General features: G+C 49.3%; 2 protein-coding genes across 8 annotated transcripts; one reads left to right on the top strand and one right to left on the bottom strand.

Annotated features, from left to right (window-relative positions):
- Positions 1-6068: 6068 nt before the first annotated feature.
- Positions 6069-10819, bottom strand: NT5M (5',3'-nucleotidase, mitochondrial). The gene is made up of 5 exons (XM_058815679.1): positions 10553-10819; positions 7788-7888; positions 7351-7411; positions 6945-7059; positions 6069-6745 (listed from the first exon to the last, which is right to left on the bottom strand). Exons 1-5 carry the CDS (start codon positions 10817-10819, stop codon positions 6588-6590), a joined length of 702 nt encoding a protein of 233 aa, XP_058671662.1. The 3' UTR covers positions 6069-6587.
- A 2738-nt stretch (positions 10820-13557) lies between these two features.
- On the top strand, positions 13558-24313 carry COPS3 (COP9 signalosome subunit 3). Of its 7 annotated transcripts, none has more exons than XM_058815672.1 (12): positions 13558-13640; positions 16393-16522; positions 17377-17489; positions 17593-17642; positions 18499-18591; positions 19310-19489; positions 20381-20521; positions 21515-21688; positions 22521-22607; positions 22893-23006; positions 23576-23656; positions 23975-24313. In XM_058815672.1, exons 1-12 carry the CDS (start codon positions 13586-13588, stop codon positions 24026-24028), a joined length of 1272 nt encoding a protein of 423 aa, XP_058671655.1. In that variant the 5' UTR covers positions 13558-13585; the 3' UTR covers positions 24029-24313. The 7 variants fall into 7 exon arrangements, with proteins under 7 accessions (XP_058671655.1, XP_058671658.1, XP_058671659.1 ...); XM_058815673.1 differs by lacking the exon at positions 13558-13640 and adding an exon at positions 13691-14068; XM_058815677.1 differs by lacking the exon at positions 13558-13640 and adding an exon at positions 13695-14068 and having other exon boundaries at positions 18431-18591.
- The last annotated feature ends 3105 nt before the right edge of the window (positions 24314-27418 follow it).

Raw genomic sequence — 27418 nt, 5'->3', positions numbered from 1 at the left:
AGTTCTGGGTCATGGCTGGGGCTGCAGTGCTGCACATTTTTGGATACAGGTGCAGGAGGGTTTATGGCTTCTTGTGAACATACAGCCCTAAAGGTTTGGGCACTTCTGAAACACTTTTTGCTACAAAACACTGGCAAAAGCCTTGTCCATGGGAAGCTCTGCCCTGTGGCCACATCAGGAGGAGTAGAAATGAAGCTTTGCCCTTTTTTTGTGGTCTCTTTTTATGAATTCCCATGACAAAGCTGGGCTCTGCCCATGCTGGGCAGGGTGGGACACTCAGCTCCCAATTTTCCTATATCCCTTAGGTGTGGGCAGTCCCAACCCCACTCTACAGGAAGGAGCTAGAACATATTCTGTGCCTCCATTTCCATTATCTGAATGGTTGTGGGTAACCCAGAGATCAGTTTTGGAGTGAGGAGATGCCAGTGATGTTGATAGACCTGTTTACCTTCAGACAATAAACTGGCCTTAGGGCAGGGAATCAGTCCCAAAACATCCCCTGTGCCCTGAGGGTGGCTGGGGCTGCCCCTGGCACCAGTGCCTGTCCCCAGGAGCCACCCAGGAGCATTTCCCTGGGATAAAAGAGGATGTGCACAAATGCATGAGTAGGAAGCACAGCTGTGACACTGCTCTGCTTGACTGGAAAAGGAAAATCTGTTCTAAAACAGGCACCCAAGGCATGAGTTTGCTTTTCCAGAGGCTGTGAGAGCCAGAGGGGCTGGGACTGAGAGCAGAGGAGGGGTGGTAACACCTGGAAAGCTCCAGAGATTGTTCCTCAGGGCTCTTGGAGTCCTTACCTGGCATGGCTGGGACTGGGAGGGGAAGGGGCATTGAGCCAGGGGGTTCCCAGCTGGCCAAAAGCCTGGTGCAGGTGGGCACAGAAAGGGTGACAAAGGCACCAGGGATCCATCCCAGCCCACTGAGGTGAGAGCTGGGCCTTGCTGCTGCCCACACCTGGATGGAGCCTTCAGCAGAGGGATCACAGAATGGTCTGGGCTGGAACCTCAAACACCATCCAGCTCCAGCCCTGGTGACAGCACTGAGCCCTGCCTGGGTGGCAGCAGCGTGGTGTTCAGGTGCTTTGCAGCACCAGGTCCCTGCCTTTCCCCTCCCTTCTCCTGGGAAGGGCTCAGCCCATGCAGCAGGAGCTGCTCCTCATCCTCACACGTCCCCTGGCGCTCACAACAGGCCCCTCTTGCCTCACTTTTACTGAACAGAAGCCAACTCCCAGCCTCCACAGCTCCTGCCAGTGCATCTCCCAGCGCTTTGGGGAGATTCTTGAGCCCTCTGGTGTTCTGAACCATCCCCAGGAGCTGCTGGGTGACTCACCAGAGGGATGTGAAGGCAGCACAGGTGCTGCCCAGCTGAGGCTCCCACTGGGATGGCATGAAGGAAAAATCCATGGGCACACAGGGGCTCACAGGCTTGATTAGAGCTCCACAGACCCTCAAATGCTGAACTACAGCCCTTCAATAATTACTGTTCATCTCCCTCCCCTGGATCTCAGAAAAACAGCCCCAGCTCCAGCCCTGGTTACCTGGAGATGCTGAAAGCAGATTGAGGTGCATGGAGTATTGAACCCAGACACAAGTTCACCCCAAATCTGGCAAGAGAGAGTTTAAAACAGTGTGTGTTGAGGGTGAGTGTGTTCTGGGAGAGGAGCAGCACCAGGGCACCTTCTCCATCCCAGGATCATTGCTGGCACGCAGCAGCTGAGGAGGAGAGGGCAGGTGAGGGGCAGGGATGGGCTCAGGGCGGTGTGGGGTGTGCAGGCTCAGCTCCAGTGAGGTCTCTGCCCACGGTGTGGCCTGACAGCAGTGCCCTCCCCTATGACGGGTGTTTACAGAGCTGGACAGGATCCCTGGAGCCCTCGTGTCCACTGCGGGACACCAGGGTTCTACAAGGTCAGACCCTTCCCCCAGCTGCATCCATGAGCTGGGTACCTCCAGGAAAAAGCCATGAGCTGGGAAGCTCCAGGAAAAAGGCACTGGTGGGATGTTGCTGGCAGGTTTGGTGCTTGGTGGCCTCGTGCTGGGTCCCGGTGGTGCCCCGAGTGCAGCGTCAGCTGGATTTTGGCAGCTCTGAGCCATGGCTCCTCTCTGCCCACAGGCCTGGCCCCAGGGAGGCAGGGAGAAGGTGGCATGCTCACGTCTGAATACAACATGTTCCCCAGGCATGTTTGTTAACACAGTCACAAATAAACATTTTGCAAGATTTTTGCCAGGAGGGCGGGCTTAATGTGTGTGGAGCCTTGAAGGACAGGAGCAAGGCAGTGCAGCCTATCATGTGGGCTCTGCTCTGGCCTCCCCAGCACTGCTGGGGCAAGGGAAGTTGGTTTCTCTCTGGGGAGTGCATTACTCAAGTCCCTGTGCACAAATTGAGAAGCAAGTCCCATTAATCCAACCTGAAGGGAAATAATATCATGGTGCTGAGGGAGAGTGGAAGGGCCAGAAAAACCCACCAGGAACCACTGCAGTCCCCCCATCCTCCCACTGGCAGATCTGCCCCCACTCTGCTCCCCAAAACAGGCTCTGGCTTCAGAGTGAGCAAAAGGAAAGGGCAAAGTCATGTTCCAGCTCCTTGGGGGATTTCAGCTTTCAGGGCAGGATGAGCAATCCAAGCCCTGGGGAGAGCTCTGGGGTCCCAGGGGAAGCAGGGCCAGAGCTGAGCAGGGACAGGAGGGATGCCCTGGGCTGTCAGGGGCTTTAACCCTTTGATTTTTCCAGGGATATTTTCTGTATGGACCCTATAGGTGCCTAGTTCATCTTCTAACCCACAAGCCATTCATGTTTTGCCCATCCCGTTCTCTGCCCCATCCAGCTGGAGAGAGAGCAAGTGGCTGGGGGGAGGCTCAGCAGCTGGTGGAGGCCACCCCAGAACATCTCCCCATCCCTGGAAGTGTCCAAGGCCAGGCTGGATGGTGCTTGGAGCAGCCTGGAATAGTGGAAGGTGTTCCTGCCCATGGGTTGCAGAGATGGTTTTTAAGATCCCTTCCAGCCCACACCATTCCATGATTCTCTGGTTTTCCTGGCGCCTGTGGCTGCCCCCCGGTACCCCCGGAGCATCACCCGGTGCCGGTGATCGGTGCCTCCAGAGGGAGGGATGCAGAGGGCACTGGAGCCCGGGCTGGGATAACCGGGAGGGCTGGAAGGAGGGCTGGCACACGGCGCCGAGCGCAGGCTGCCAGCTCCACACGCGGTCACACAGTCCCCTCTAGTGGATATTCGCCTTCCATCCACATCCCATCCGCACCATGTCCTGCCCGCGCTGCCTTGGCACCGCCGGGCTCCAAACCTGGTGCCAGCAGCGACCCTGGGGCACCATCCCGCTCCTCTCCTCAAATTGGGCACGGCGGCAGAGCAGAGCCCATCCAGCTGCCTCCAGCTGCTCCATCGCTTCCTGCTCTCCTCGCCCTCCTGCGTGCTGGGGTGACTCATCCTCCCTGCAGCCCCGGCCCTGCCCTGGCTCTGTCCCACAGCCCCCGCCGCCCTTGCGTCAGGGCTGGCCCCGCTGCCCCTGCCTTCCTGCTCTCCCCTCCGCTGGGATTTCACACTGCTCCGAGCTGTTTGGGCAGTGGCCAGCAAGAGCACGAGCTAATGAGCGCCAGAGCTAATGAGCACCCGAGCTAATGAGCACCCACTGGCGGCCGCTTCCAGGATCCAGGGGCGAGCATCCTTGTTCCCACCCTGCCAGGACCTGCAGCCTTGGACCAGCTCGGGATGGGGACAAGTGGGATGTTCTCAGGTGGGAATCCCCTGAGGGGTGTGAGTGTTTGCACATTTGTGCAGCAGCTCCTGCCCATGGGAATGGTGCAAAGGCTCCCACCAGCACCTTGAGCACTGCCCTGTGCCCTGTGTACCATCTCCTCTGCCTCTGAAAATATCTTTAGGAAGATGAATTCTACCCTGCACTTGGCTTTATTTCTGCCCACAGGGACTGTGTCTAACAGAGTGATGGCACTGCCAGGGCAGCAGGGCTGGTTCCAGGTGTTCTGGACAAGGGGACATTCCCAGCCTGGAGGTGAACCCCGCCCTATCCCCACACAGAGCCACGGCTGGGAAACTGCAAACCCCAAACTCCATTTCCAGGCAGCTGGATGCCAAACAACCCAGTGTTTATTGCAGTGCTCCTCATTTCCCTCGGGTTTACAGATGTACATTCAAAACCAAAAGCTCTGTGTATCTCAGCTGGACACAGACAGGCTTGAAGGACGGACGGGCCGATCCATCAGTGATGGAGTCACCTCCAGGTCCTGAGTGTGGGAGCAAACAGAGCAGCCACCAGCTCAGGATCTCTGTGCATGGAGCTGGAGCCTCAGGCATGAGGAACTCCAGCCCTGCTTTCAAGTATATTTGGTGTGGTGTATTTATCTCTGGCATCACATCTCACCACGGGGAAATGTCCTGCTTGCCCCAGAGAGCCACAGCCCTCGGGTCTGCCCCAGCCTCGGGGGAAGGTGAGAGGTTTGGGCAGCTGCTGGAGAGATGTGCCAGCTCATTTTGGCTCAATAAGCAGGGAGAAGGCTCTGGGGGGCTTGGGCAGCTCATATTTACATGGTACCATCAGAAAAAACCAGCTTGGACCCCATGAGGTCACCCTGGCTGCAGAGAGGGGCCAACAGCTGGTGGAGGGCTGGTGGAGCCAGGGGGTTCCTGATGTCCAGCAGCTGCAGCAGCTGCCCATGGTGCTCCCACACTGTCCCAGTTCCCAGCCTGCGAACCCCCAGCCAGCTCTTGGCCAGGGGGCTCCACATCCTAAATAGACCCCTCCAAACCAAACCCACCGCCCAGAGAAGCACACAGTGGTTTAAACAGGAAAGAAAAATGAAAAAAAAAAAAAAAAAAAAAGAAAAGATAAAAAGATGCTTGTGGTATGTAAGTCCTACTGCCCTGGGCCAACCATGCTGACTTTGTAACAGGGCAAGCCCCAAGTCAACAGAGGCCCCATCCCTGGCCCTGCAGCACCCAGGGAAGGCACAGGTTCCAAAGCACCAACTCCAGAACCCCTCCAGCTCCTGGCACAGGAGGGGCCTGGCTGCCACTGCTGAATTACATGATTTGTTGGTTATGTAGCTTCAAGTTCATGTCCTTTCGTTGATTGGGGTCCACAGGAGAGCAGAGGGGCAAAGCAAAGGTGTGAGCACGGGGTGCAGGGTGGCAAATCCCAGCCAAGCCCTGGCCACCACCTCTGCCTGGGGGGTTCAGTGTCCATGGGGGGAATTTCACTGCTGCAGCCAGCAAGTCCTTGGGCCAGGAGGGCAGTGGGGTCCTGGACAACGTGGGGACACACAGCAGAGGGGACCAATGGCCTCTGTGGTGTCAGCAGTGACACCCCCAGCTCATCCCTGGGGCTCTGCCTGGGGGGGCCCAGCAGCAGCTCCCACTGGGGACAGGCAGGCTGTGGCTGCCCTGTGGCAGTGCCACGGGCAGGAGGGGATGCCAGGCTCTCCCAGCAGCTGGGATGTCTCTCTGGGGCCAGCAGCAGCAGCAGCTTTCTCCTGCCAGACAGGTCACTGAAGTTCAAGGCTGGACTGCTGCAGGCTCAGAGAAGCAAAAATGAGACAAACAATTGAGGAAGAGGCTGTGGGCACAGCTATGTCAAAACCATCCCTCTTGGAGCTGCCCCTTGGTCTAAACCCTCTCTTTTTTGGGGCCAACTGCACCTTCCCAGCAGGGCTGGCTGCTCCCAGAGCTCAGCAGCCCCTGCACTGTCCCCTGGCAGAGGGGGCTGGTCCAGCTGTGACCCCTTCGCACCAGCCAGGCACTGAACACCTCTCTGCAGGGGCCCAGAGCCAGGGGAGTGGGGCTGGCAGCATCCTCTGTCCCCAGACAGAGCTGGGATCATGGTGGAGCTGCAGAACAAACCACCCTGGGCACCTCTCATGGGCTCCCATGCTGCTTTTAGCCAGGGTAGAGTTAATTCTTTTCACAGCAGCTCATATGGGGCTCTATGAAGAAAATTAACTCTACCCTGGCTGAAACCTGCACAGCTCCCCAGCCTTTAACAGCAACATCCCCCCTGCATCTTCCCTTGCAGTATGTGAGAACTGCAGACAGCATCCAGGGATGTGCTGTGACAATTCCCAGTGCAGGGAGCCTGGGCAGCCCCTGCCTGCTCTCCCTGCCCTTGCAGCCACCCCTCTCCCCAGACCCAGGCACTGCCAGGGGCAGGGATCTCCTGAGGCAGCCCCTTGGGATGAAACCTGGCAAGGACTAAACAAATCACACACACGATCCCTGACCACGCTGTGGAGGGGAGGATGCAGAGCTGCTCTGTGCCATGCAGTGCCCCAGGCAAGGGCAGTGACACCCTGAGGGTGACCTTGTCCAGGATGGCCCTGTGGGGTGCAGATGCAGCACAGAGACCCCAGGAGCCAGAGGGCAATGCCCCCCAGGTCCACAGGCACAATCCTGGGCTGGGGTCTGTTTTTCAAGTCCAGATGACTGTGGCGCTTCAGCTCACCCTCCTCTTCCTCTGTGCAGCAGGGACAGCGTCTGTCTGTCTGTCCTGTGGCTGTGGCCTTCAGCAGCACTCCACAAGGACACAGGCAGATGGCTGCAGCCCCAGGTGGCCCTGGGGGCTGGTGTTTAGGTGGCCTGGCCGGGTGGGAGGCGTTTGCTGTCCAGAATGGCCTTCCAGTCATCAGCCCAGGAGTGCAGCCGGCGGCTGGGGGGCTTCAGCTGCAGGTGCTTGTTGTGGCAGGCAGTGAAGAGCACGTGCTCCCAGCTGGGGTTCTGCTCTGCCCCTGCAAGGCAAGGAAGGTCAGTGGTGGACAGTTCCATGAGACACTGAACTTGATTTTACTCCAACATGAGACACTGAAGTTGATTTTACTCCAACATGAAAACCCCAAAGTTATAAAACCCAAAGAGCACAGAAAGACCAACACCCATCCCTGGCTGCCTCCAGTCACCCTTACCCTTGGCTTCACCCTCATCCCTTACCTGTTATATCAGGTCTGTCGTCTATAAGCAGATCAGCAGAAACCACCGTCTTATCTCGTGTCAAAACAATCTGCTCGAGAAATTCAGGGCCAAAGTGCTTCTCCACCCAGGCATACTGGAAGGCAAGAGATGGCTGGTGAGCTCAGGGAGGGCTGATGGATGGGGCAGGGGGTGCTTGGTGGAGTGGAAGCAGCTCTGGCCTCCACACAGGGAGGATTTCTCTCTTAATTAAGTTCATTAGTGGGATGGATTTGGATGCTGCTGGAGTAAAAGTTCTTAGAAAGCCAAGCAGCTTTTGATGTCATGATGAAAGACTGAGACCAAGAGCCTCATTGCATGCAAATGGTCAGACACCTTTCCTTGGGCAGTGTGGATGGGAGGGGAGCTGGGATTTGGGCTTGCTCACCTTCTCATAAGGGCAGTACCGATACTTCTTGATTGGGCTGGTGCAGATGAACACATCAGTGCTGCCACGAGGAGAAAAACAGGGTCAGAGTGTCATTCTGGGCCAGAGCAGGCCCAGAGCAGCCCAAAGCCAACCCCCACCACACACAGATCAAACAGATTTAACACATTAATCCCCCATCTCACAGAATCCCACAGCACAATCATATTCCCCTTTTCACAGCCCTTGCTGGAGCAGAGAGCTGAAGGGAAGAGGCTGCACATGGCTGATGTTGTAGGTGACTGCTCCAGGAGTCAAAGCCCTCTCTCCCCTCCCTTCCCTGATGGCTGGGAGATATTTATTTTTAATGCTGTTGTTGTATCAGCACTTCTGCCAAGAGGTGGAAGTGAAGACACAGCTGCTCCTCTGTCCATCCCCACAGACAGGTTCATACTCACTCTGCCAAATTTGCCATTTGCTTCACAGCTTCCACAGCCCCAGGGAGAGGGTCCAGCTCGATGAAGAAGTTCTTGGATTCCCAGATGCTGATGGCTTTCTCCTGTGAGGGGAAAGCAAGCAGTTACTGCACTTCTTGTGGTTTTTCCTGCATGTGCATCCTCCTCACCCTTTGCTAGGACAGAGGAGGGGACAGGAGAACAGTGGGAGCACCAGTTCCAGTCTCTCCTGCTCACCCCTCTGCCTCTGTGGGTGTCTCTGCTCGCTACTCACTACCCTGCACCCACCCCACACAATTCAGATTGGAGATGGAACAAAAAAACAGGGTTGGTTTTGCCTCTGCAGCCCCACACACAGAGGGAGCTGCACCTTCCTGTAAGGCCAAACACCAGAGATTATCCAGATCCAAACCAAACCCATCCAAGGGACAGATCCATGTGGATCCAGCTGACATGGCCTGGTGGCCCTGCTCTACCATGGTGCTGTTCAGGTACTGTTCAGTATATAATAATCAGTGCTGTCTGGCCTATTTGTCTCCATGAGAGCACCTAAAATAGCAGCCAGGCTGCTCTCCCAGGAGCAGGAACGTTACAGGAGGAACCACATGTCAGGATGAATGCAGATGCTTCTCCTCTGGGAAGCCTGGACAAGGTCTAGCAGGCAAATAGAGCATCTCCAGGCAAGGATTTGAAACACAACATCCAGGACAGCAGCCTGGTATGGCACAGGGAGAACAGAGAGGAGATCACAGTGAGCAAAACCTTGGGGTGAGGGCAGAGTCCAGGGGCTGCCTGCAATGGGTCCAGCACAGCTCTAAGGAACAGCAGCCCCTGCACTGCTCAAACAGGTTAACAGCTTGCCAGGTGCCAGGAAAACAATTATTTTGCACAAACACTGTGTCCTCGGGGAGGAGAGCTGGGAAGAAGCAGAAGCAGCCCAGCCCCAGTGCTGAGGTGCAGCTGAGGAGCTGCAGATGCAGAAATGCCTCCAGGCTCCATGGCAAAAACAGCCAGCCTGAAAGTTTGGGGCCATGCAAACATTCAAACTCCAGTTGCTCTGCCTCAGACTGAGCAGCAATGGGATTTTATTTTTAGGGTATTGTCTGTAGTTGCACAAGAGACCCCTGAGAAACACAGGGGTGTTTCTGCCTGTGCAGCAGAGCACTTCAAACTGCACTGAAGTGTTTTCCTACAGCAACACTTCCACAGCCATCCTGCTTCCAATTATGTCAAAAAGAATTTTGCAATCAAGCTTGAGGAGGGGAGAACTCAGCTCAGCTTGAGGAAAAGACCCACTCCACTCCCAGAGCCAGAAAAATTCCTTATGGCACCATGACCAGCATGCTGACCAGCAGCAGATGGAAAAATCCCCCAGGCTGGGAATCCCACCATGGGTCAGGACAGATCCTCAGCCCCATAAGGAATCTCCCTGCCTGTCCAGGGCTCTCCAGGTCTGTGTGCTTGCAGCATTGCTGAACTCTCTCCCTTTCAGAGCTGGGACCTGCAGCTCCTTGGACTCTTTGGGTCCTATTTTCTGGTCCCAGAGACTGGAATGGCCCACATGTCTGGAGCAGCTCCCACTCACTTCAGCCCTGCCCTGAAACTACGGGGAAAACCAGGACTGCCCTGAGGTCAGACAGTGCAAGTTGTGCTACTTGTTCAGCCCAATGTTTTGGTGGTTTTACATGATCACAGCAGACACAAGATGAGCTCACTTCATTTAACACATCCAAAGTAGTTAGGATCAAGGAAGAAAAAAATTGTTATCATGTGTTACCCCTGCCAAACAGGGGTTTGAGCAGCTGCTTTACTGCACAAATGATGTCCTGCACTTCCCTCTCACCACTCCCAGCCAGAAAGGACACTTTATTCCTTCAGCTCATCAAGTTGTTTAGGACTTTGCCCATGGGAGAGCCCCGGACCTTATTCCCACTCCTTTCCTGTAACCATCATACTCCTAACAACAGGAACACTTTTATTTACAATAACACATTTCAGCCACTGCAACTGTAACCCATGGATGAGACCACAGACATCCACTGGGATGGGAAATTTGTAGAGGCAGAAACCAACTCTCTACATCAGTCAGCCTGTTGCTGAATGCTAAATTACAACGTTGAGAGAGCTTCTGCTTTTAAGCTTTAATTATTAAACTGAATATAATAATTCCTGGCATGGGAGGGCTTAGGTTGTTTTAACTTCAAGTAAGCTCTCAAATGAAGCATCAATTGCATGGTTTGTTCTGAACTGCTCTGCTGCATCCCACCCCTCACAATGCTCTTGAGGAGCTAAATAATCTATCTAGGAATGTACCAATCCAAATCAGAGATAGAAAATCCCAGCTATATAATCTGGGGTATTTCAAGACAGATGTTCTGAAATACCCCCTTTTCTTGCATCTGTCTCCATCCAGGCATGCAGAGAGAAAGCCCACTAGACCATCATAGTCTGGCCTAGTTGGAAGTTGGAATTAGATGCTCTTTAAGGTCCTTATCAACCCAACCCATTCTAGGGCTCTAAGAAAGACATAGACATGCACAAAACCCCCTAGATTTCTGGGGAAAACCCACTGCTGGAAGCCCTCCTGTGTTCCTGTGGGAGCTTTTTGGTGGCCCCCACAAGGAACAGCACTGTCCCCACGATCTGGGGCTCAGAGGGTCCCTGAGGGGGACAAACCCGTGCGGGGGAAGCACAACTCGTGCTCAGCTCAGGTCCCACTCAGAGGGTCCCTGAGGGGGACAAACCCATGCGGGGGAAGCACAACTCACGCTCAGCTCGGGTCCCAGGCGCCCGTACTGCTCCGACACCCAGAAGCCCCTCCGGTCCTCCAGGGCAATGTAGGGCTTGTCGGGGTACCTGGCCCTGAATTTCTTCAGGAAGCCTCCCTCGAAGTCGGCCAGCACCCCGTCCATGTCCACCAGCACCCGCAGGGCCCGGCGGGACCCGGCTGAGGGGCCCAGCCCCCAGCCCAGCCCGGCCAGGGCGCCACAGCCCCGGCGGGGCCGCAGGTGCAGGAAACAGCTCAGCAAAATCATCCTGGAGAGGGGTTTGGGATGGGGGATCTGGGGGATTTGGGGCAGGGGGCTCAGGGGAGGGAATGGGGGGCTCAGGGAAGCAGGGTCAGGGCAGGGGATGGGGGTTTGGGGCAGCGAATGGGGGCTCAAGGAAAGGGATGGGGGACTTGAACAAGGGGATGTGGGCTCAAAATAGGGGGTTCAGGGAAGGGGATGGGGGCTCGAGGAAGGGGATAGGGGGTTGGGACAGGGGATGGAACCTTAGAGCAGGGGAAGGGGGCTTGAGGAAGGGGATGGGGGCTTGGAGCAGAGGAAAGGGACTCAGGGAAGGGGAAAGGGGCTTGAGAAAGGGACTGGGGAGCTTGAGGAAGGGGTTGGAGTTTGGAGCAGGGGAAGGGGGCTCAGAGAAGGGGAAAGGGTGCTGGGACAGGGGATAAAGCCTTGGAGCAGGGGAAGGGAGCTCAGGGAAGGGGAAAGGAGCTTGAGAAAGAGACTGGGGAGCTTGAGGAAGGGGATGGAGCTTGGAGCAGAGGAAGGGGGCTCAGGGAAGGGATAGGGGGTTGAGAAAGGGACTGGGCAGATTGAGGAAGGGGATGGAGCTCGGAGCAGGCGATGGGGCCCCCAAGAAGCAGATGGGGGGCTCGGGGCAGGGGATAGGGAGCTCAGAGCAGGGCTGGGGGGCTCTCCAAGCAAAGGGGGGGTGCCTCTATTTCAAGCACGCCCCGAGGCAGCGGGCAGCCCTGCCGAGCGCATCCCTTTGCAGCAGGAGGAAGGAGCGGCCGGGGGGTGCGATGGGGAGCGGAGGGGGCGATGCAGGGACCCGTCCTGGCCCCCGGCGCGTCCTCCCCATCGCTGCCCGGCAGCGAGCGCGGAGCGGCGGCGGGAGGGCAGCGGGGACGGCGGAGCTCGCCCCGACCCGGCAGTGCAAAGCCCAGTTCCTCTTCCCGGTGCCTGCCGAGCCCGGAGCGCCGGCACCGCCTTAAAGCGGCACAAGCGCCCTGCCACAGCGCGGCGGCTCCGCGCCCGCCCGCCTTAAGGCTGCCCCGGCACCGCTGCCCGTGCCCTGCCTGCCTCAGTTTCCCTCGCTGTCAGCCTCTGAGATACCCACTCCCTCCCCATGCCCGTGTCTGCCTGCAGAGGTGGTAGGTACATTTCGGGACACACGTAAAATGGTGATTTTCTGCATCAAACGGACTCGTTTCTGACAGTTCTGTGACAGCCGTGTGACAGGAACCCTTAAAAGCCAATCCCGGAGCCCAAAGGAGCACGCACTGCACCAAGAAGGGCTCGGTGTTCTGAGCAGACATCGAAGATATGTTCAAAAACCACTTTGGGGGTTAAAGCTAATGGAGAAGAGGGAGTTCTCCAAGTGGTACTGACAGGATTAGGCAAACACTGAGCTGGGAAATAAAAGTTTCTGCTCGACAGCAATAATAAGGTTCCAAAATATTTAATTTTTCAAGTCCACAATGTTTTCAAGTGGAATGTATTGTCCTTGGTCCATAGAGAGGGTAAATTTGCGGTTGAGATCGGGTGACCTGGGGAAGGTCAGGAAGGAAGGAAGGAAGGGAGGAAGGGAGGAAGGGAGGAAGGAAGGAAGGAAGGAAGGAAGGAAGGAAGGAAGGAAGGAAGGAAGGAAGGAAGGAAGGAAGGAAGGAAGGAAGGAAGGAAGGAAGGAAGGAAGGAAGGAAGGAAGGAAGGAAGGAAGGAAGGAAGGAAGGAAGGAAGGAAGGAAGGAAGGAAGGAAGGAAGGAAGGAAGGAAGGAAGGACTGGCTGGACACAATGTTGATCTCAGCTGAGGCTGGGAGGGGAATGTGTCAAGTTCAGGTCTGTGTTTTGCTTTCACTTGCACCGCAGGCGTTTTGCTTCCTGCGAGGAATGGGATTTCAACACAGCTGGGTGTTCCTGACTAAGCAGGGAGGGAATGCATGCAAATTTATGGCTCCCCAGGGCAGTGGTCAGGGCACGGAGCCTGACAGAGCTCAAGGAGCATTCGGAGAACACTCTCAGGCACAGGGTGGGATTTCGGACTTGTCCTGTGCAGGGCCAGGAGTGGGACTGGACGTTCCCTGTGGGTCCCTTCCAGCTCTGGATATTTTACAGTTCTGTGATCTCCACTCAGGCTTCCACCATTTTCATGGATACTGAACCACCGACACATTCCCTGCCTGCAACAGCTCCGGGATGCGCTGCTGTAGCTCCAGAGGGATGGAAAATACAGAACACGCATTAACCTGAGGGATTCCAATCCCATTCCGTGACACCAGAGCACACATTCCACGCAATGAGTCCCGCCAGAGGGGACAAAAGGGATTAAACCTCTGCTGGGGCAGCGCGGCCATTCGGGCAGCGGGAGGGAGCGGCCACCCGTGTCGGGGACGGCCCGGTGTCGGGGACGGCCCGGTGTCGGGGAAGGCCCGGTGTCACGGACGGCCCGGTGTCACGGGGCTCCCCTATCGCAGGGCCCTCATGTCGCGAGGCCCCGATGTCGCCGCTGTCGCGCGAGGCCTCGTGTCGCGGAGTGCTGACGCTCCATGACGTCACCACCGCCCCCCCCTCCGGCGCTGCTGAGTCACGGCCCCTCCCGCGCGCCTGACGCGAGCCCGGCGGTTGCCATAGCGACCGCGCTTCTCGCGAGAGGCGGCGGAAGCGGCGCGCGGGCGGCGGGCGTCGCGCGGCCCCCGCGGCGGCCGCTGATTGGCGGGCGGCGGGCGGCGGCTCCCGGCGCGCGCCGCTCCCCCCGCTCCGCCCCTCCGGCGCGCGCGGCCGCGGCGCGAGCCGCCAAGATGGCGTCGGCCCTGGAGCAGTTCGTCAACAGCGTCCGGCAGCTCTCGGCCCAGGGTGAGGGGGACGGGGCCCGCCGGGGCCACCGGGAGGACGGGGCGGGCCCGCGGGGCCGAGGGAGGACGGCGGAGACCGAAGGAGCTCGTCAAACCGCGCGGGTGGCGGGGCGGCGCGCCGGGGCCTGGCCGCTCGCACGGCGCTCCCTCAGGCGCGGGGCCGGGGCGCTGCACCCCGGCGCGGCGGGGCCCGGGCCGGGGTCTGATCAGGGCAGCCCCGAAGGGATCCCGGCGGTGTGACCGGGCACGGGGAGCCGGCGGGGCTCTCACGGAGCTCCGTGGGTCTCGCAGGGGTGGTTTCGGTAGCGGAGCATGCACGGGTGATCCTGCCAAAATCCGAGCCTTTAAAACAGGGGGAGGAGCGAGCATCGCTAGGGCTTTAAATGGGACTGTGCGGCCCAGCCTGTCACCTCCCCAAGGAACGGCCAGGTTGTGATGAGTGTGGTTTAAAATAAATTTCCGAATTGTCCAAGTGTCTGCGCTCTACATTTGCAAAGCAGAGCGTGGCCAGAGAGTCCCGCCCCAACTGTGTGACAGATCTGAGACTGTACCCACGTGTCCACAAAGGGTTTTAATAATCACGGTTGGAATTCCTCCGTTTCCCTGCCAAACTCCTGATTTTACTGTGTGTGGGCGCAGCGTTTCCTGGTTCTTGAACTTTCCCTCTGTGTTGATGCTCTGTGAAATGTGTTCTGACCGGTCTCTGCCTGGGATGTTTCCTCCCAGAAGCTGATCAAAAACTGATGTTTCCCACCATGGCCCCAGGTTTTCTCTCTTGCAGTTCTTGGGTTGAACTCCACCTTTCTCTTACTCTGCTTCCACTTAATAAATACAAAGTATTTCTTCTTTGGAGACAATTTATACCTGCAGGGTGTGGGTACAAACCAGATGGATGATGGATCTTTGTTCTGTAGTTGAGCTGGAGAAATTTCTACCGCAGAGTTTTGGGGATGCAGAAGGCTCAAGGGGAGACTGGTGGGCTTTGTGGGAGTTCTCCCATTAGGGATGAGCCAGGGAGATGCTCTCTGTGAGAAAGTCCCCAGCACAGTCAGGACATTGAATTATTGGAGCAAGTCCAGATTGAGGCCACCAGGATGATTGCAGGGATGGAGCTTTGAGGAAAGGCTGGGAGAATCTGGAGTGTTCAGCCTGGAAAAAAGAGAAGGCTCTGGGATGGCCTAATTGTGACCTTCCAGGATCTGGAGGGAGCTGCAGGAAAGATGAGGAGAGAGTGTTTATAATGGCCTGGAGGGACAGGAAAGGGGGAATGGCTTCATAGTAACAAGGGAATAGGGTTAGATTGGATATTAGGAAAGAATCCTTCCCTGGGAGGGTGGGCAGGCCCTGGCACAGAATTCCCAGAGAAGCTCTGACTGCACCTGGAGGTGTCCAAGGCCGGGTTGGACAGGGCTTGGAGCACCCTGGGACAGTGGGAGGTGTCCCTGTCCATGATAGAGGATGGAATGAGATGATCTTTGAAGTTCCTTCCAGCCCAAACATTGTGGGATTCTGTGAAAGTAAATCCAGAGGCAGCAGCTGGATGAGAGCACTCAGGAGCAGTGTGTGTGCTTGTGCTGGTTCCTGATTGTCATTTGGCCACCTGGGAGACAACAGGAAGGGACATTTAGCTGGGCCTGGTGCTGGAATTTCTGCTTGGACTGTAAATTGTTCAGTGTATGTGTGGGTAGAGGGAGAGATCACAGAATCCCAGAATGGTTTGGCTTGGAAGAAACCTTAAAGGCCATTTCTGTCCAACCCTTGCCATGGACAGGGGCACCCTCCACTAGACCAGTTTGCTCAGAGTCTGTTTGGGGTTTGTTTTGTTTTGTTTTGTTTTTTAGAAGGGGTGGATTTCTGGACTAGGGAGAACACCAGAACTGGGGGTTTGCAGTGCCTGATCACCACGACCAAAGCACAGAGAGATTTACAAACCCCGTTCCTTCCCATGCTTTTGCCTTTTTAAAATTCCATAGGGAGGAGAATGGTTTAGGAGGCATTTCTGGGATCTGGTCCCCCATTTGGAATTTTTGATCCCTCTGGCACTCCAAAACCAACATTTCATTGCTAGAATTTCCCTGCTTTTCCTCTCTCAAAGGAAAAGGCCAGAGAGCTGAGGGTAGTGTAAATCTCTCTGAATGGAGGCACTATTCCTCATTTTATGGAGACTTTTGTTAAGGGTGAGAGAACCTCTGTTTTTTCTCTCTAATCTGCAAGGATTGAACATTGAAACAATGCTCTGCTTGAAACAATACTCTGCTTCAGAAGGACATAGCTTTGATTCATTCAGTTAATTGGCAGGGAGGAAGAGTTTGAAAGCAGCTCATGGGAATGGATCTGCTTTCTTTATAAAGGTTTTGGGGCTTGCCATACCTTCCTCATTTAAAGTAGTCACTTTTCATATAGAATAACATTGTAGTTTTAATTGTACAAAGTAAATCTAAGGAGAGGTTTTTAAATACTTTTGTTGTAGGTACTTAATTGTAACTTTAATGTCTACTTCAAAAAAATGCTTATGAGCAGACCTGAAAGTTGGGTAGTGCTTGAGGACCAGCAAGGAACAAGCTCTGGTATTTGTTTTATTAAAAAAAACCATGGTGGGTAGAAAATTAATGCCTGTTTTATTAAAGAAAATTAAAACTTGGGGCAAATCTATTATTTCCTGCTGTTACATGAGGAAGCAGATTATAAAGAGGTGTGGGAATGGGTGAATGTTCTCTAATTAGGCTTTGACAACAATGCTTTTTATTTTTCAGGGCAAATGACCCAGCTTTGTGAACTGATCAATAAAAGTGGAGAGCTGCTAGCAAAAAACCTTTCCCATCTGGATACAGTGCTCGGTGCCCTGGATGTACAGGAACACTCCCTAGGTGTTCTTGCTGTCTTGTAAGTGTTGCTTGCTTTGGATTAAATACCAAAACTTCAGGCAATGGGCTGAACTGTCAGACAAGCAAAGCTTTTTGTCCTGGCACTGCACAAGTTCCTGGAGAAGCTGTGGCTGCCCCATCCCTGGAGTGCCCAAGGCCAGCTTGGACAGGGCTTGGAGCACCCTGGGATTGTGTCCCTGCCCATGGCCTGGATTGGAACTGGATGGGCTTTGAGGTCCCTTCCAACCCAAACCATTCTGGGATTCCATGATAGGCGTTTTTCCATATGTGTTCAGAAAAAAAATATAGAATGAGCTTTTGAAATTTTATTTCAGGGTATATTTTCACTGAACTGTAAGCATGGAGTGAGACATTTTATTCCAGTACAAACCAAGCTTTTATCATGGGTCTTGGTCGTTTGTCTTTAGACAGCACTGAGGTTCTTGCTGCTGTCTGGAGTTTAAGATAAAATTGAGTTGCCTTGGGGGTGCTGAACTAAGGTAAAGATATTCAGTCTTGAAGTTCAAACTGGCTGTATCTGACTTTAGTGAACTATCTGCACGTTTCACTGCTATTGTAAAATTCTCTTTTAAGGGAAAGATCAGAATTCTAGCGCTTGTTCTGCTACTCTTTCAAAAGAAAATACTGATAATACTGAAAATGATCTTTGCCATTTGCACTAAATTGAGAATTATGTTGTGCATGAAAAGGTGTTTTCAGATGTTGTGCAGCTACTGGGAAGTCCTATACCATGTCTCATAAGCACTTTGGATTTGTTTACAAGCACCTACATGCAGAGACTTAGCAATGAAAGTGAATCTTTTTATGAACCTCCAAGCAATAAATGCTAAACCTTTTGTTTCTTTGTTTCAGGTTTGTGAAGTTTTCTATGCCCAGCATCCCTGACTTCGAAACGTTATTCTCACAGGTGCAGCTTTTTATCAGCACTTGCAATGGAGAACACATTAGATATGCAACAGACACTTGTAAGTTAAGCCTAATTTCAGACTTGATACGTTTTTGGATAGTTTGGTAATACTGGTTTTTCACTGAGGTGTTTTTTTCTTGTTTGTTTTTTACTGTGTTTAGTTGCTGGCCTGTGCCACCAGTTAACAAATGCCCTTGTGGAGAGAAAACAGGTGAGCAAGTATCATCTAGTACAAATAAGTTACTCCTTACCCAAGGCTTCAAGGGGGTGTTACCAGCCTCTTACTCCATAAAAAATTGCCATTAACTTCACATCAAGTGTTTCTGTGCAGCTCTTTAGTTATTAAATTTACTGAAAGGTAATGAACCAAACTCAAAATTCTAAGATTTGTCTGAGGGAAACCTAAGAAGATAATTTTTGGAGGAGAAAAGTCACCTAAAAACATGTTCTCCCACACAAAATAGGAAATCTGTAGTACCAAGAATGTTCTTCAGACAATGCATGGGTAGAGGAGAGAGCTGCCAGGGTTATTAGCACTGATGAGTCAATGATTTTAGTTTCAGTGTTATTCTCACTGGTGTTACATAATGTTCTTAATGAAATACCTTAAAATATGCAGGCAACTTGATTAAGAAATACTTGACCAGTGGTTTTGTTGCTAAAATCCTGACTTTTACAGGCCACTTTGGTGAAGTCTGTCCTGAGACAGACCAGATCTGATCTTTGCTTCTAAGTGGAGTGAAGTGAGAACCTTGTCTTTAGTATTTGTTGGGAGTTTGGATGGAGTCATGGAGTCAAGGAAGGTTTTTTATTGATACAGATTACTGTATGCCTGGTGAGATTGGTTTTGTGGAGAGAATTGAGGACTCGATCAGGAGAAATTGTATAGCCAAGGTTAATTTTATTTTCCAAGAGACAGCAATATCCTACAAAAAGGGAACCTCAAGTTAACTATTACTTACTGGAACCTGTCAATTAGTGTTATTTTTCATTTGTAAGTGTCAACATAAGATCCAATGTGCTGCCATCTATGAGAAATTATCTGAAAGAGATGTAATTTCTGACAGCCCCTGCGAGGAATTAGCATTCTCAGACAAGCCATAGACAAGATGCAGATGAACACAAACCAGCTGACCTCAATACATGCAGATCTCTGCCAGGTAAGGGCATCAGAATGGCTTTTTGTGAGAATAAAAGCTTATAAAATACCTATAAAACTTCAAGGAAATGCATGTTCACATATTGCAGTGTAAGAATGGATTTTTGTTTGGTTTGGTTTTTTCCAGTATTAAATAATATGATATACTGAAACAAAATCCAAATCTGATATACAGATTATTACTAATTTTAAATGCTCAGGTATGTCCTCAGATCTTTGATTTTGCTGATGACTTCAGAAAGTCCTTTGGCATCCCTTCTCTGTGAGCTGAAGGTCACACTGAACTTTTCTTGGGTGGTATCAGTGTAATATCCAGCTACTGTCTGCTCAAGTCTGACAAAATACATGTTTATGTTTGTCTGGTGTCTTTGGCTTGGATTTGTATTTCTGTCTCATTCCTGGCTCCTGGGATTTGGGGCTGGACAGGAATATTCAGAGCAATATTTAGTGCTGCCAGCACAGTAGTCTGGCAGTCCTGGAGTTTCAAACAGCTTTGTCTGAGTTTTAATTTCTTTAAGGGTCAGATAATTTCATAACAGTTCATAATCTGTGTTAAAGATTTTCAACTTGTGTTACTCCACTACTGACACACTCTGTTTTTTAACTCATGGGAGAGTGATATTTATGCAGTAGTACTAATTAATTTATTTTAAATTCCTTCTCATGGAAACTTGAATGGAAATGGCTAATTGATGAAAACTTGATTTATTTTCTTGTAGCTCTGTTTGTTAGCAAAATGCTTTAAACCTGCCCTCCCGTATCTAGATGTGGACATGATGGATATTTGTAAAGAGAATGGGGCATATGATGCGAAGCACTTTTTATGTTACTACTACTATGGTGGGATGATATACACTGGGCTAAAGAACTTTGAAAGAGCACTCTACTTTTATGAACAGGTAACTTGAAATGAAACCACAAGTCTGAAATGTGATGTCTGGAAAGCAAAAGTAGATGGGTAACAGTGCTGAGAAAACACAGCACCTTTAAACTGGCACAAGCAGACTGTCCTTGGAGGTGTTTTCCTTAAAGAAAGTCTCTCACAGCCTTATTGCACCATAAAGCTGTGCACCTCAAAGAGTGATGTTAAATTTATCTCACTAGAAATATTTTTCAGCTGCCTGCTTGAAAGTGCAGCAGAGAAACAGGTCATAGGCTGACATATGGTTGTGTGTCCTTAAAAAATAGTCCAGTGGTTTTGGTAAGGCCTTCGCTACTCTTATGAGAGGAGTTATACTTCTTCAATGCTGTTATAATATTTGCTTTATCTGGGAAGGAAACAAAAATAGTAAAATTGGGAAAATCTTGTGTATGAGGGACATGCTGGGAAATGTACAAAACCAATGAGGGTCAGCTCTTGAGTGGTTCCAGTATCATAGTGAACTAAAATCCCTTTTCCCTATTTTGCTGACCTTTGACAATGTAATAGCTTTATAAAACCTCTTTGAGGGTCTGTGTAAATCCAGGTTCACAAGTAGCTAGAGATGATTTCTGGTACAACTTTAGATATATTCCAAGAAAGGAAGTTTTGATTTTATCTGAGCAGGTCTATTTTAAGACAGGCACCACTGGAATGTCATATGTTTTGAGTAGCTTGTATAAAATTTCCTTTCTTTTGCATATGTCTGGATAATTAATTTTGACAGAAGTTAGTTCTCAAAGGAGAATTTCATATGTCACTGTATCTTTTACATACAGCTTGAAATTGAGGTTTTTGTTCATGCAGTAACTATCAGGATCTACCAGTAAGCAGACTAAATTTCTGTTCCATTTCTTTCTCTCTTGCTTAGGCAATAACTACTCCAGCCATGGCAGTCAGTCATATTATGTTGGAATCATATAAAAAGTATATCCTAGTTTCTTTGATACTACTTGGTAAAGTTCAGCAGTTACCAAAATACACTTCCCAGATAGTTGGTAGATTCATTAAGGTAAGTATTGCAAATTCATCTAAATAATAGATCAGCAAATCTGAATTTGTAAATGTGTAACAGTGGAAGGTGTCCCTGTCCATGGCAGGGGTTTGGAGTGAGATGAACTTGAAGGTTCCTTCCAACCCAAACCATTGTATAATGTCAGTGATACATGTTTTTAAAATCTGGGATAACTTCAATGTTGAATAGTACTAATCAATATTCCTTTCACTGATCTGCATCTTCCTTTATAGCTTTTTATGTTACAGTTTAAAAAATACTCCAATTTCAATTGGCTTTCAAGCTGCAGTGTCATTATAAAAAGATTTGACCTGTAACTTCATCTGATTGAAGCACAAAATGCTAAACAGTTTACTCCCAAACCAACTTTTTAAAGAATAAAGGCTTCTGAAAAAAACTGTGAGTTTGGAGTCTGTAAGCATTCAGGTTAGGGGGTATGGGGTGGGAGACAAAACTGCTGCTGAGAGAGTTCTGATCTTAAGTAACACACTTCTAAACATTTTATTGATTTGTGACCAAGATTCTAGAGAGTTCCAAAATTCTTCTAGCTTCAGAGACTAATAAACAAGCTGAGAACATTTTAAGGTAGTTTAGTGAACTGGTGTCACCCTCTGAGTCTCTGCTGTCAATGCTGTGACCCGATGTGGTCAGGGATGGATGTTTTAGAGGACACAACTGGCAATACTTACCTCAAACTCAGCTGGTCAGTTGAGAGTTTTTTCACACTGCTGTAAGTAAAACTGTCACACAGAGGTCCTGGAATGATGTTTATTAAATCTTACACTGCAGTAATACAGATTTTAGTGTATAGGGTCTGTCATTGCCATAAAGCCATGTATGGGCACACTGGGTTTTTTATGAGAAATGCCCAAGCTACTTCAATTTACTTCAATGCCTGCTTGGCTTCTAATGTTGGAGCACTGAATAGGTTTTGTGAGGCTGAGTGAACACTGTGTTCTTCAAGAAGGGTTCTCATTTTTCTAATTGCAGCCTCTTAGCAATGCTTACCATGAATTAGCACAAGTTTATTCAACCAATAAACCCTCGGAGCTTCGAAATCTGGTGAACAAACACAGTGAAACTTTCACAAGAGATAACAATATGGGGCTGGTTAAGCAATGCTTGTCATCTCTCTACAAAAAGAATATTCAGAGGCTAACCAAGGTAAGAGAAACTTGTGAGCAGTTTTCCTCTAAGAGAATGTTTCTGAAATATATTCAATTTAGAGCTAAATGATAACATAGTAATGTGGCAGAGAAATTACTTGAACTGAGATTTGTGTCTGAAACAAAGGAGACTAGAATGCCCTGTATAGGAAAACAAATCAGTTGGCTGCTTATGCATTATTTAAAAGGTGATTCAATCTGTCTGTCAGGGAGCTTTGCCTGTGATGTTTTTGTAGATAATCAAAAAAGTGAGTACTACAACCCAGTGACCTTCATCCCTATTCAAAAAATAGGGAAACTGACCTTTACAGGCCACTTCATTAGAAAGGAGTGAGTGAATAGGACAGATTTTGGAAATGCCTGAAATAAAATGAAAACCAGAAGTACTGAACTGATTTATTCCTTCAGCTGAGAGATCAGATTAATCCTGAAAGGTGATTGGGGAAAGCAGTTTATTTGCAAGCTCAAATGCTATTTGCTGCAGTAAAAAAATCTCATAAGGACCTTTATATATGCATCTCTTGAAGGGAATTCAAGAGGTAGAGAGTCACTTTTTTGTGTAAAAAGGTGAGAGAAAGAGGTTGGACATGGTCAGGACTGTCTGGTGTAGAATGAAATTGCAGGAATCAGTAATGACTCCATATGTGCTCAGTGTAACAAATGAATGTCTGGAGAAAGAACCGACTCACTCTCATGAGCCCTTCAATAATTGTGGGTTCCACTTGTTCCTTCCCATCAGACTTCCACAGCCAGCTTACATAGGCCATGAAGCATCAACAAGAAAATGCTTAGCATCCAGTTTTAACACTTTCAAACTTTCTACATTTCAGACGTTTTTAACATTGTCATTACAAGACATGGCAAGTCGAGTGCAGCTGTCGGGGCCCCAAGAAGCAGAAAAATACGTCCTCCACATGGTAAGACTTAATTTTGGGTAAGCTATCCCAAAATTAGTGTTTGGGTTGGCAGTACACATCCTGAGCAGGGTGGAGGAAATGCTGGCAGTCTGCTGTGGTGTGGAGACTGTTCTCAAAAAATCTAAAAAGCTTTCTCCACATAGATAAGGCATGAATTGTGGTTTTGGGAAGTGTGGGAAATAAAAACAACCAATTTAAAGACAATTCCACAAAGAGTCTCTGTGTTGTAATTAGCTGAAATTCTGATCTTGGTGACAACTTCTTTTAAACCCTCTGTCATTTCAGATAGAAGATGGTGAAATCTTTGCAAGTATTAATCAGAAAGATGGTATGGTCTGTTTCCATGATAATCCTGAAAAATATAACAATCCAGCTATGCTTCATAACATTGATCAGGAGGTAAATCTTTTACTGCTTTTGGAATTCTTACCAAAGAACCTCAGTCTGTAATCAGAGAGCTGCTGGCAGAAGCCAGTGTAGTAACTTAGGTATAGAGAGTGAGGACTGTATATCACTATTTGAATGTTGCACAATATTTTCATCAGTTTTAGATTAATACTCTTTGCAGTGTGTTGCTTGTTGTGTCCTGCACAGCTTGAGCTGTTTCAGGAGACTGGCTGCTTGCTGTTGGTGATGGGAAGATCCTTGAATGGATTAGAAAGATTGTTTTTAGAGTTTTAAACTTGAAGAATCACTTCATTGGCTCTCAAAAACCTAGTTTAAGGTGGTTGACCCTCAGGGGACTGTCCATCAATGGCCTTAAAAAGGGCTGTTAGGGGGACATGGATCAAATGAAGGGAATAAAAAATGGTCTGACACTTTTGTTTGGGAGGTGAGGGGTGAGAACATTTTGATGTGGAACTTCAGTGGATGGCAAAAGTTATTAGTTCTACATGACACAGCCATGAAATGTGTTGAAGATCAGGTACAAGCTGGACAAAGTAATGAATTTCATAAATATTTTTAAGATGCTGAAATGTATAGAGCTTGATGAACGACTGAAAGCCATGGATCAAGAGATCACTGTGAACCCTCAGTTTGTGCAGAAGGTAATGGATTTAATGTCTTGTAAGAGTATGTGAGAGATTCATTCAGTGCAGTGAGTGTGTTGTACTGAATGTCAGTATTTACAGTGTTGTCTTTACACATTATTAATAATATGTGCATAAACATCATGACACATCATAAAGATAATTTATTCATTTTGAAGGTGCTTTTCCCTAATTAATCCTGCAGTGATTTCAACCAGAAAATTAAGTGCATGTTATTTCATAGGCACTTTATTTTCCTGCCTGTTCACTTGAAAGAATTGTCATTGTCAAGCCTGCAGACCTGTTTCTGAACAGAACTAACTCTCTCCCTTTCAGAGTATGGGCTCTCAAGAAGATGACTCAGGGACCAAACCATCCAGTTATTCTTGAAATTAATGTTGCTCACCACTCCGCTTTCAAGTAAAAGCTTATGAAAGAATCACGCCTGGAGCAGGGCATTGAGGAGTTCCACAAAGAGAGCAGAGAGAACTGAGCTTTGCTTTTCACCTGGACATTAAGAAAATAAAAGAACATCCTCTCAGTACTGTATAGTATCAGAAATATTCTCTGCAAAGAAAAAGGAAATCTCAAAAGAAACTTGAAAGTCTGTTGTGGATTTATTTATCTTCAGATTAACATTGTTAATGCATTAAATAATCTACCTTTTGTTTTAAAGGGTTTGAATGTTGCCGTGTTTCTGTAGCAGTCCTTCTCTTCTGCAAAAGAAAGTGTTATTCAGGGAAGAATACAAACTAGTGTTGGTTCACTTACAAGATAATTATTGGTTCATTATTCTGTATTTAAAGTTGGCTCAAAGTGCAGATTTATCATATGTGTGGTGGGGGCAGAGGGGTGGAGTTCAAGCAAATCATAATGTAGGGAATTTGCATATGCCCAATGTAGCTGGTGCTGTCTGTTAAATGAGGAAATAAGAACTGTTCTTCCCAAAAGGATGAGGATATCAACATGTCCTTGTAAGGAAGTTTGCTGCACAGTAGGAATCATATATGGAAAACATACATGACAACTGTTTATGATTTTAAGTTTCTGTTGCAAAATATCTGCTAATATTATTTGCTCTTAGATGAAACTTACTAGACCTAAACAAAAGGACATTTGGAAAACATTGGTGTTCTGGAGGATCCTAGATAGGAAGTTGTTTACACTGAAAGCAATTTAAATGTTTGTTCCTGTGCAACTGGCAGGAAGGTATTCAACAGGCTGATAGTTTCTTTGGTGGAAACCAGTACTTCTGCATGGAACATAAATAGAACTCTATACAGCTCTCAAAATGCAGGATTTTATTCAGATATAATGTGTTGGAATGGTACCTGGTTTTTAATTTACTATTTTAAACTTTGTTATTGGATTCTTTAAAGTGCTTCACCCCTTAAATCAACGGGCTGTTTAATTTTCTGTCGTTCTTGTGTATCTGAAGATTCTCACTGTTCAAACACCTTCCTGTGAGGCAGAAATAAACCTGTCACCAAGTCAGAAAACGAGAAGCTCAGCAGCCACTGCTTCCTACTGAACCACCTGACCAGGAGCTGCTTGCTTCTGCTACCCTGCCAGCTTTTTTCCAGGTGGGAGCTGAGCATTCTTGGCTCTTGCTTTGTGAAGTTTTTATGTATTCAGGTCACCTGTGGTTGAAAATACTCCATTTGTGCTTCCAGTGCTGATACACAAGTGTTGGGGTTTTCACTTAAAACCGGTGTCATAAGTGTAGCAGAGCCTCTGTGGCAGCAGGGTGCTGCCTTCTGGTGAAGAGAGGTGTCCCAGGTTGTGGTTGGTGGTGAAGGATGTTTTTAAAAGTATAAAATAGCAGTTTAGTATTGAACACAGTGGAGGTCCACAGTGTGAGCAGATCATCACTTCCTGCCTGAGAGAATTCCATTGGGACAACTTTTATATCTGATCTTTAGGCAAAATCTTGGGGTTTATCATAACTCACAAGTCTTGTGAGTTAACTAGAAGAGATCTATGATTTTGAAGGTTTTTATCCTAATTAATCCTGCAGTGATTTTAATGCTGAACATTCACCATTTTCCCCTCTGGTCCCATGGAAGTGTTAATGAGTAATTAGTGGTGCTGTGGCTCGAGCCCAGAACAGGGTGTTTGTCACAGCCACATGTGGCACTCACAGAAGGGACTGCAAACACTGACCCCAAACCCCACCCATCCAGAAATGTGCCTGCCTCAACTCTCCTTGCCAGGGGAGAATGTATTCAGGATGCTGTCATGGAGTTACAAAAAAAACAGGAATGTCCATTTTTACTAGTTCCTATTGGTGAGCATGGAGATCTGCAGGATGGTTTTCCAGCTGTGGAATTAGAAGCAAACTAATCTATGCAGCTGGTGAATAGCTCTAGATTTTTCTCCTTTTATCTTGCCCAAAGTAGATAAAACAAATCCATGCTCACATCAAAAGGATGGCAAAAATAGCTGTGTAATAGTTTAAAGTGATATATTCCATTACATATCTGATTTTTAAGAAGGCAGATGCTTTTAGAGAACTGCTGAGGTTCCTTTTCTGGCGTGGATAGTTGTGCTGTTAATGTCTGAATTCTGTAAGAATTTCAAAGTCAGGTCCCACCTGTAGAATCAGTAGATAAAGCATTCACCAGAAGTGCTCCAGGGAAGGGCTTTTAAGTCCTGCTTTGATAAACACACGTGGCCTGGCATCTGCACATCTTGAGATAGCACTGAAATTAAGTCAGATTTTTAATGAAGCAGCTCCTTCCAAGACTTGGAACTAATTGCCTGGGCTTTCTGGTTTTAATTTGGATTTCCTGCAGGGAAGGACTTTTGCTGAAATCTAGGAACACTGCGTGCTTGCTGCTCCCACCTTGGGCTCTCAGAGGTCCTGTGGCTGTTCCTTCCCATCCTGCACAGTCACAGGATGTGTCCAGGGAATACTGAGTGCATGCTTTGATATCTGACTCTGATTTTGATGCATTTTAATTAGCAAAGACACCAAATACACTTCTGAAGGCAGTGTTAGATGTGCAGCTGCAGTTCCTAGCCACAGGAGGGGTCTCTAGGCCAGTCATGGTGAGATTTTGAAATGTTTCTAAGAAGGAATGGTTGAAGCTGTTTGTGTCCAGCCCCCACTGCTGGTTTTGTGCCCTGAGGAGCCCCAGTGTGTGACCATCACTCCATGGTGTAACAACCCCAGCTGCCTCCTCCTCCTCCTCAGCTCCCCTGAGTGTCCCACAGCACAGCCACAGCCACAGCCCCGTGTTTGTGTTGTCACAGGCCATCTGTATAACCTAGGAAATGTTCTCCTTGTGGAGAGCTTAGTCCTGAGAACCTGTTCAAATGTACTATTGGAAAATAAAGATAACAAACCAGTGCTTCTTAGTTTGTCTTAAATGAGATTGTAGGTCTTTTGCATTTGGGGTTTCCTTAGTTTTTTGGGGGGGATCTCTTTGTTCTGGTTGTTTTTCAGGAGGTGATTTTGGCTGACTGGGGAGGATGCTGCTTGCCTGCTGTGTGTGGCAGGGCCCTCTGCTCCAGAGGTGTTCCAGCCCTCCTGGTGGCTTCTCAGAGCTCTGCTGAGCAACTCCAAGTAGAAACAATTTTTCTTTAGTGTCTTTCTTGGGAAATGCTGCTGCAGGTCCTTGTCTGAGCTGGGCTTTGGGATTTTGGATGGAACACTTTTACTCTGAGCAACCTGGACTAGTGAAGCTGTCCCTGCCCACAGAGGGGCTGGGAATGGGATGGTCCAGAAGGTCCTTCCAACCCAAACCATTCTGGGATTTGTGTCTGAGCTCAGTGTTT

Source organism: Ammospiza caudacuta, chromosome 17 (genome assembly GCF_027887145.1).
Source record: "Ammospiza caudacuta isolate bAmmCau1 chromosome 17, bAmmCau1.pri, whole genome shotgun sequence".
NCBI lineage: Eukaryota > Metazoa > Chordata > Aves > Passeriformes > Passerellidae > Ammospiza > Ammospiza caudacuta.
Note: the sequence above shows the minus strand (reverse complement) of the source record. Positions and strands in the feature narration are given on the sequence as shown.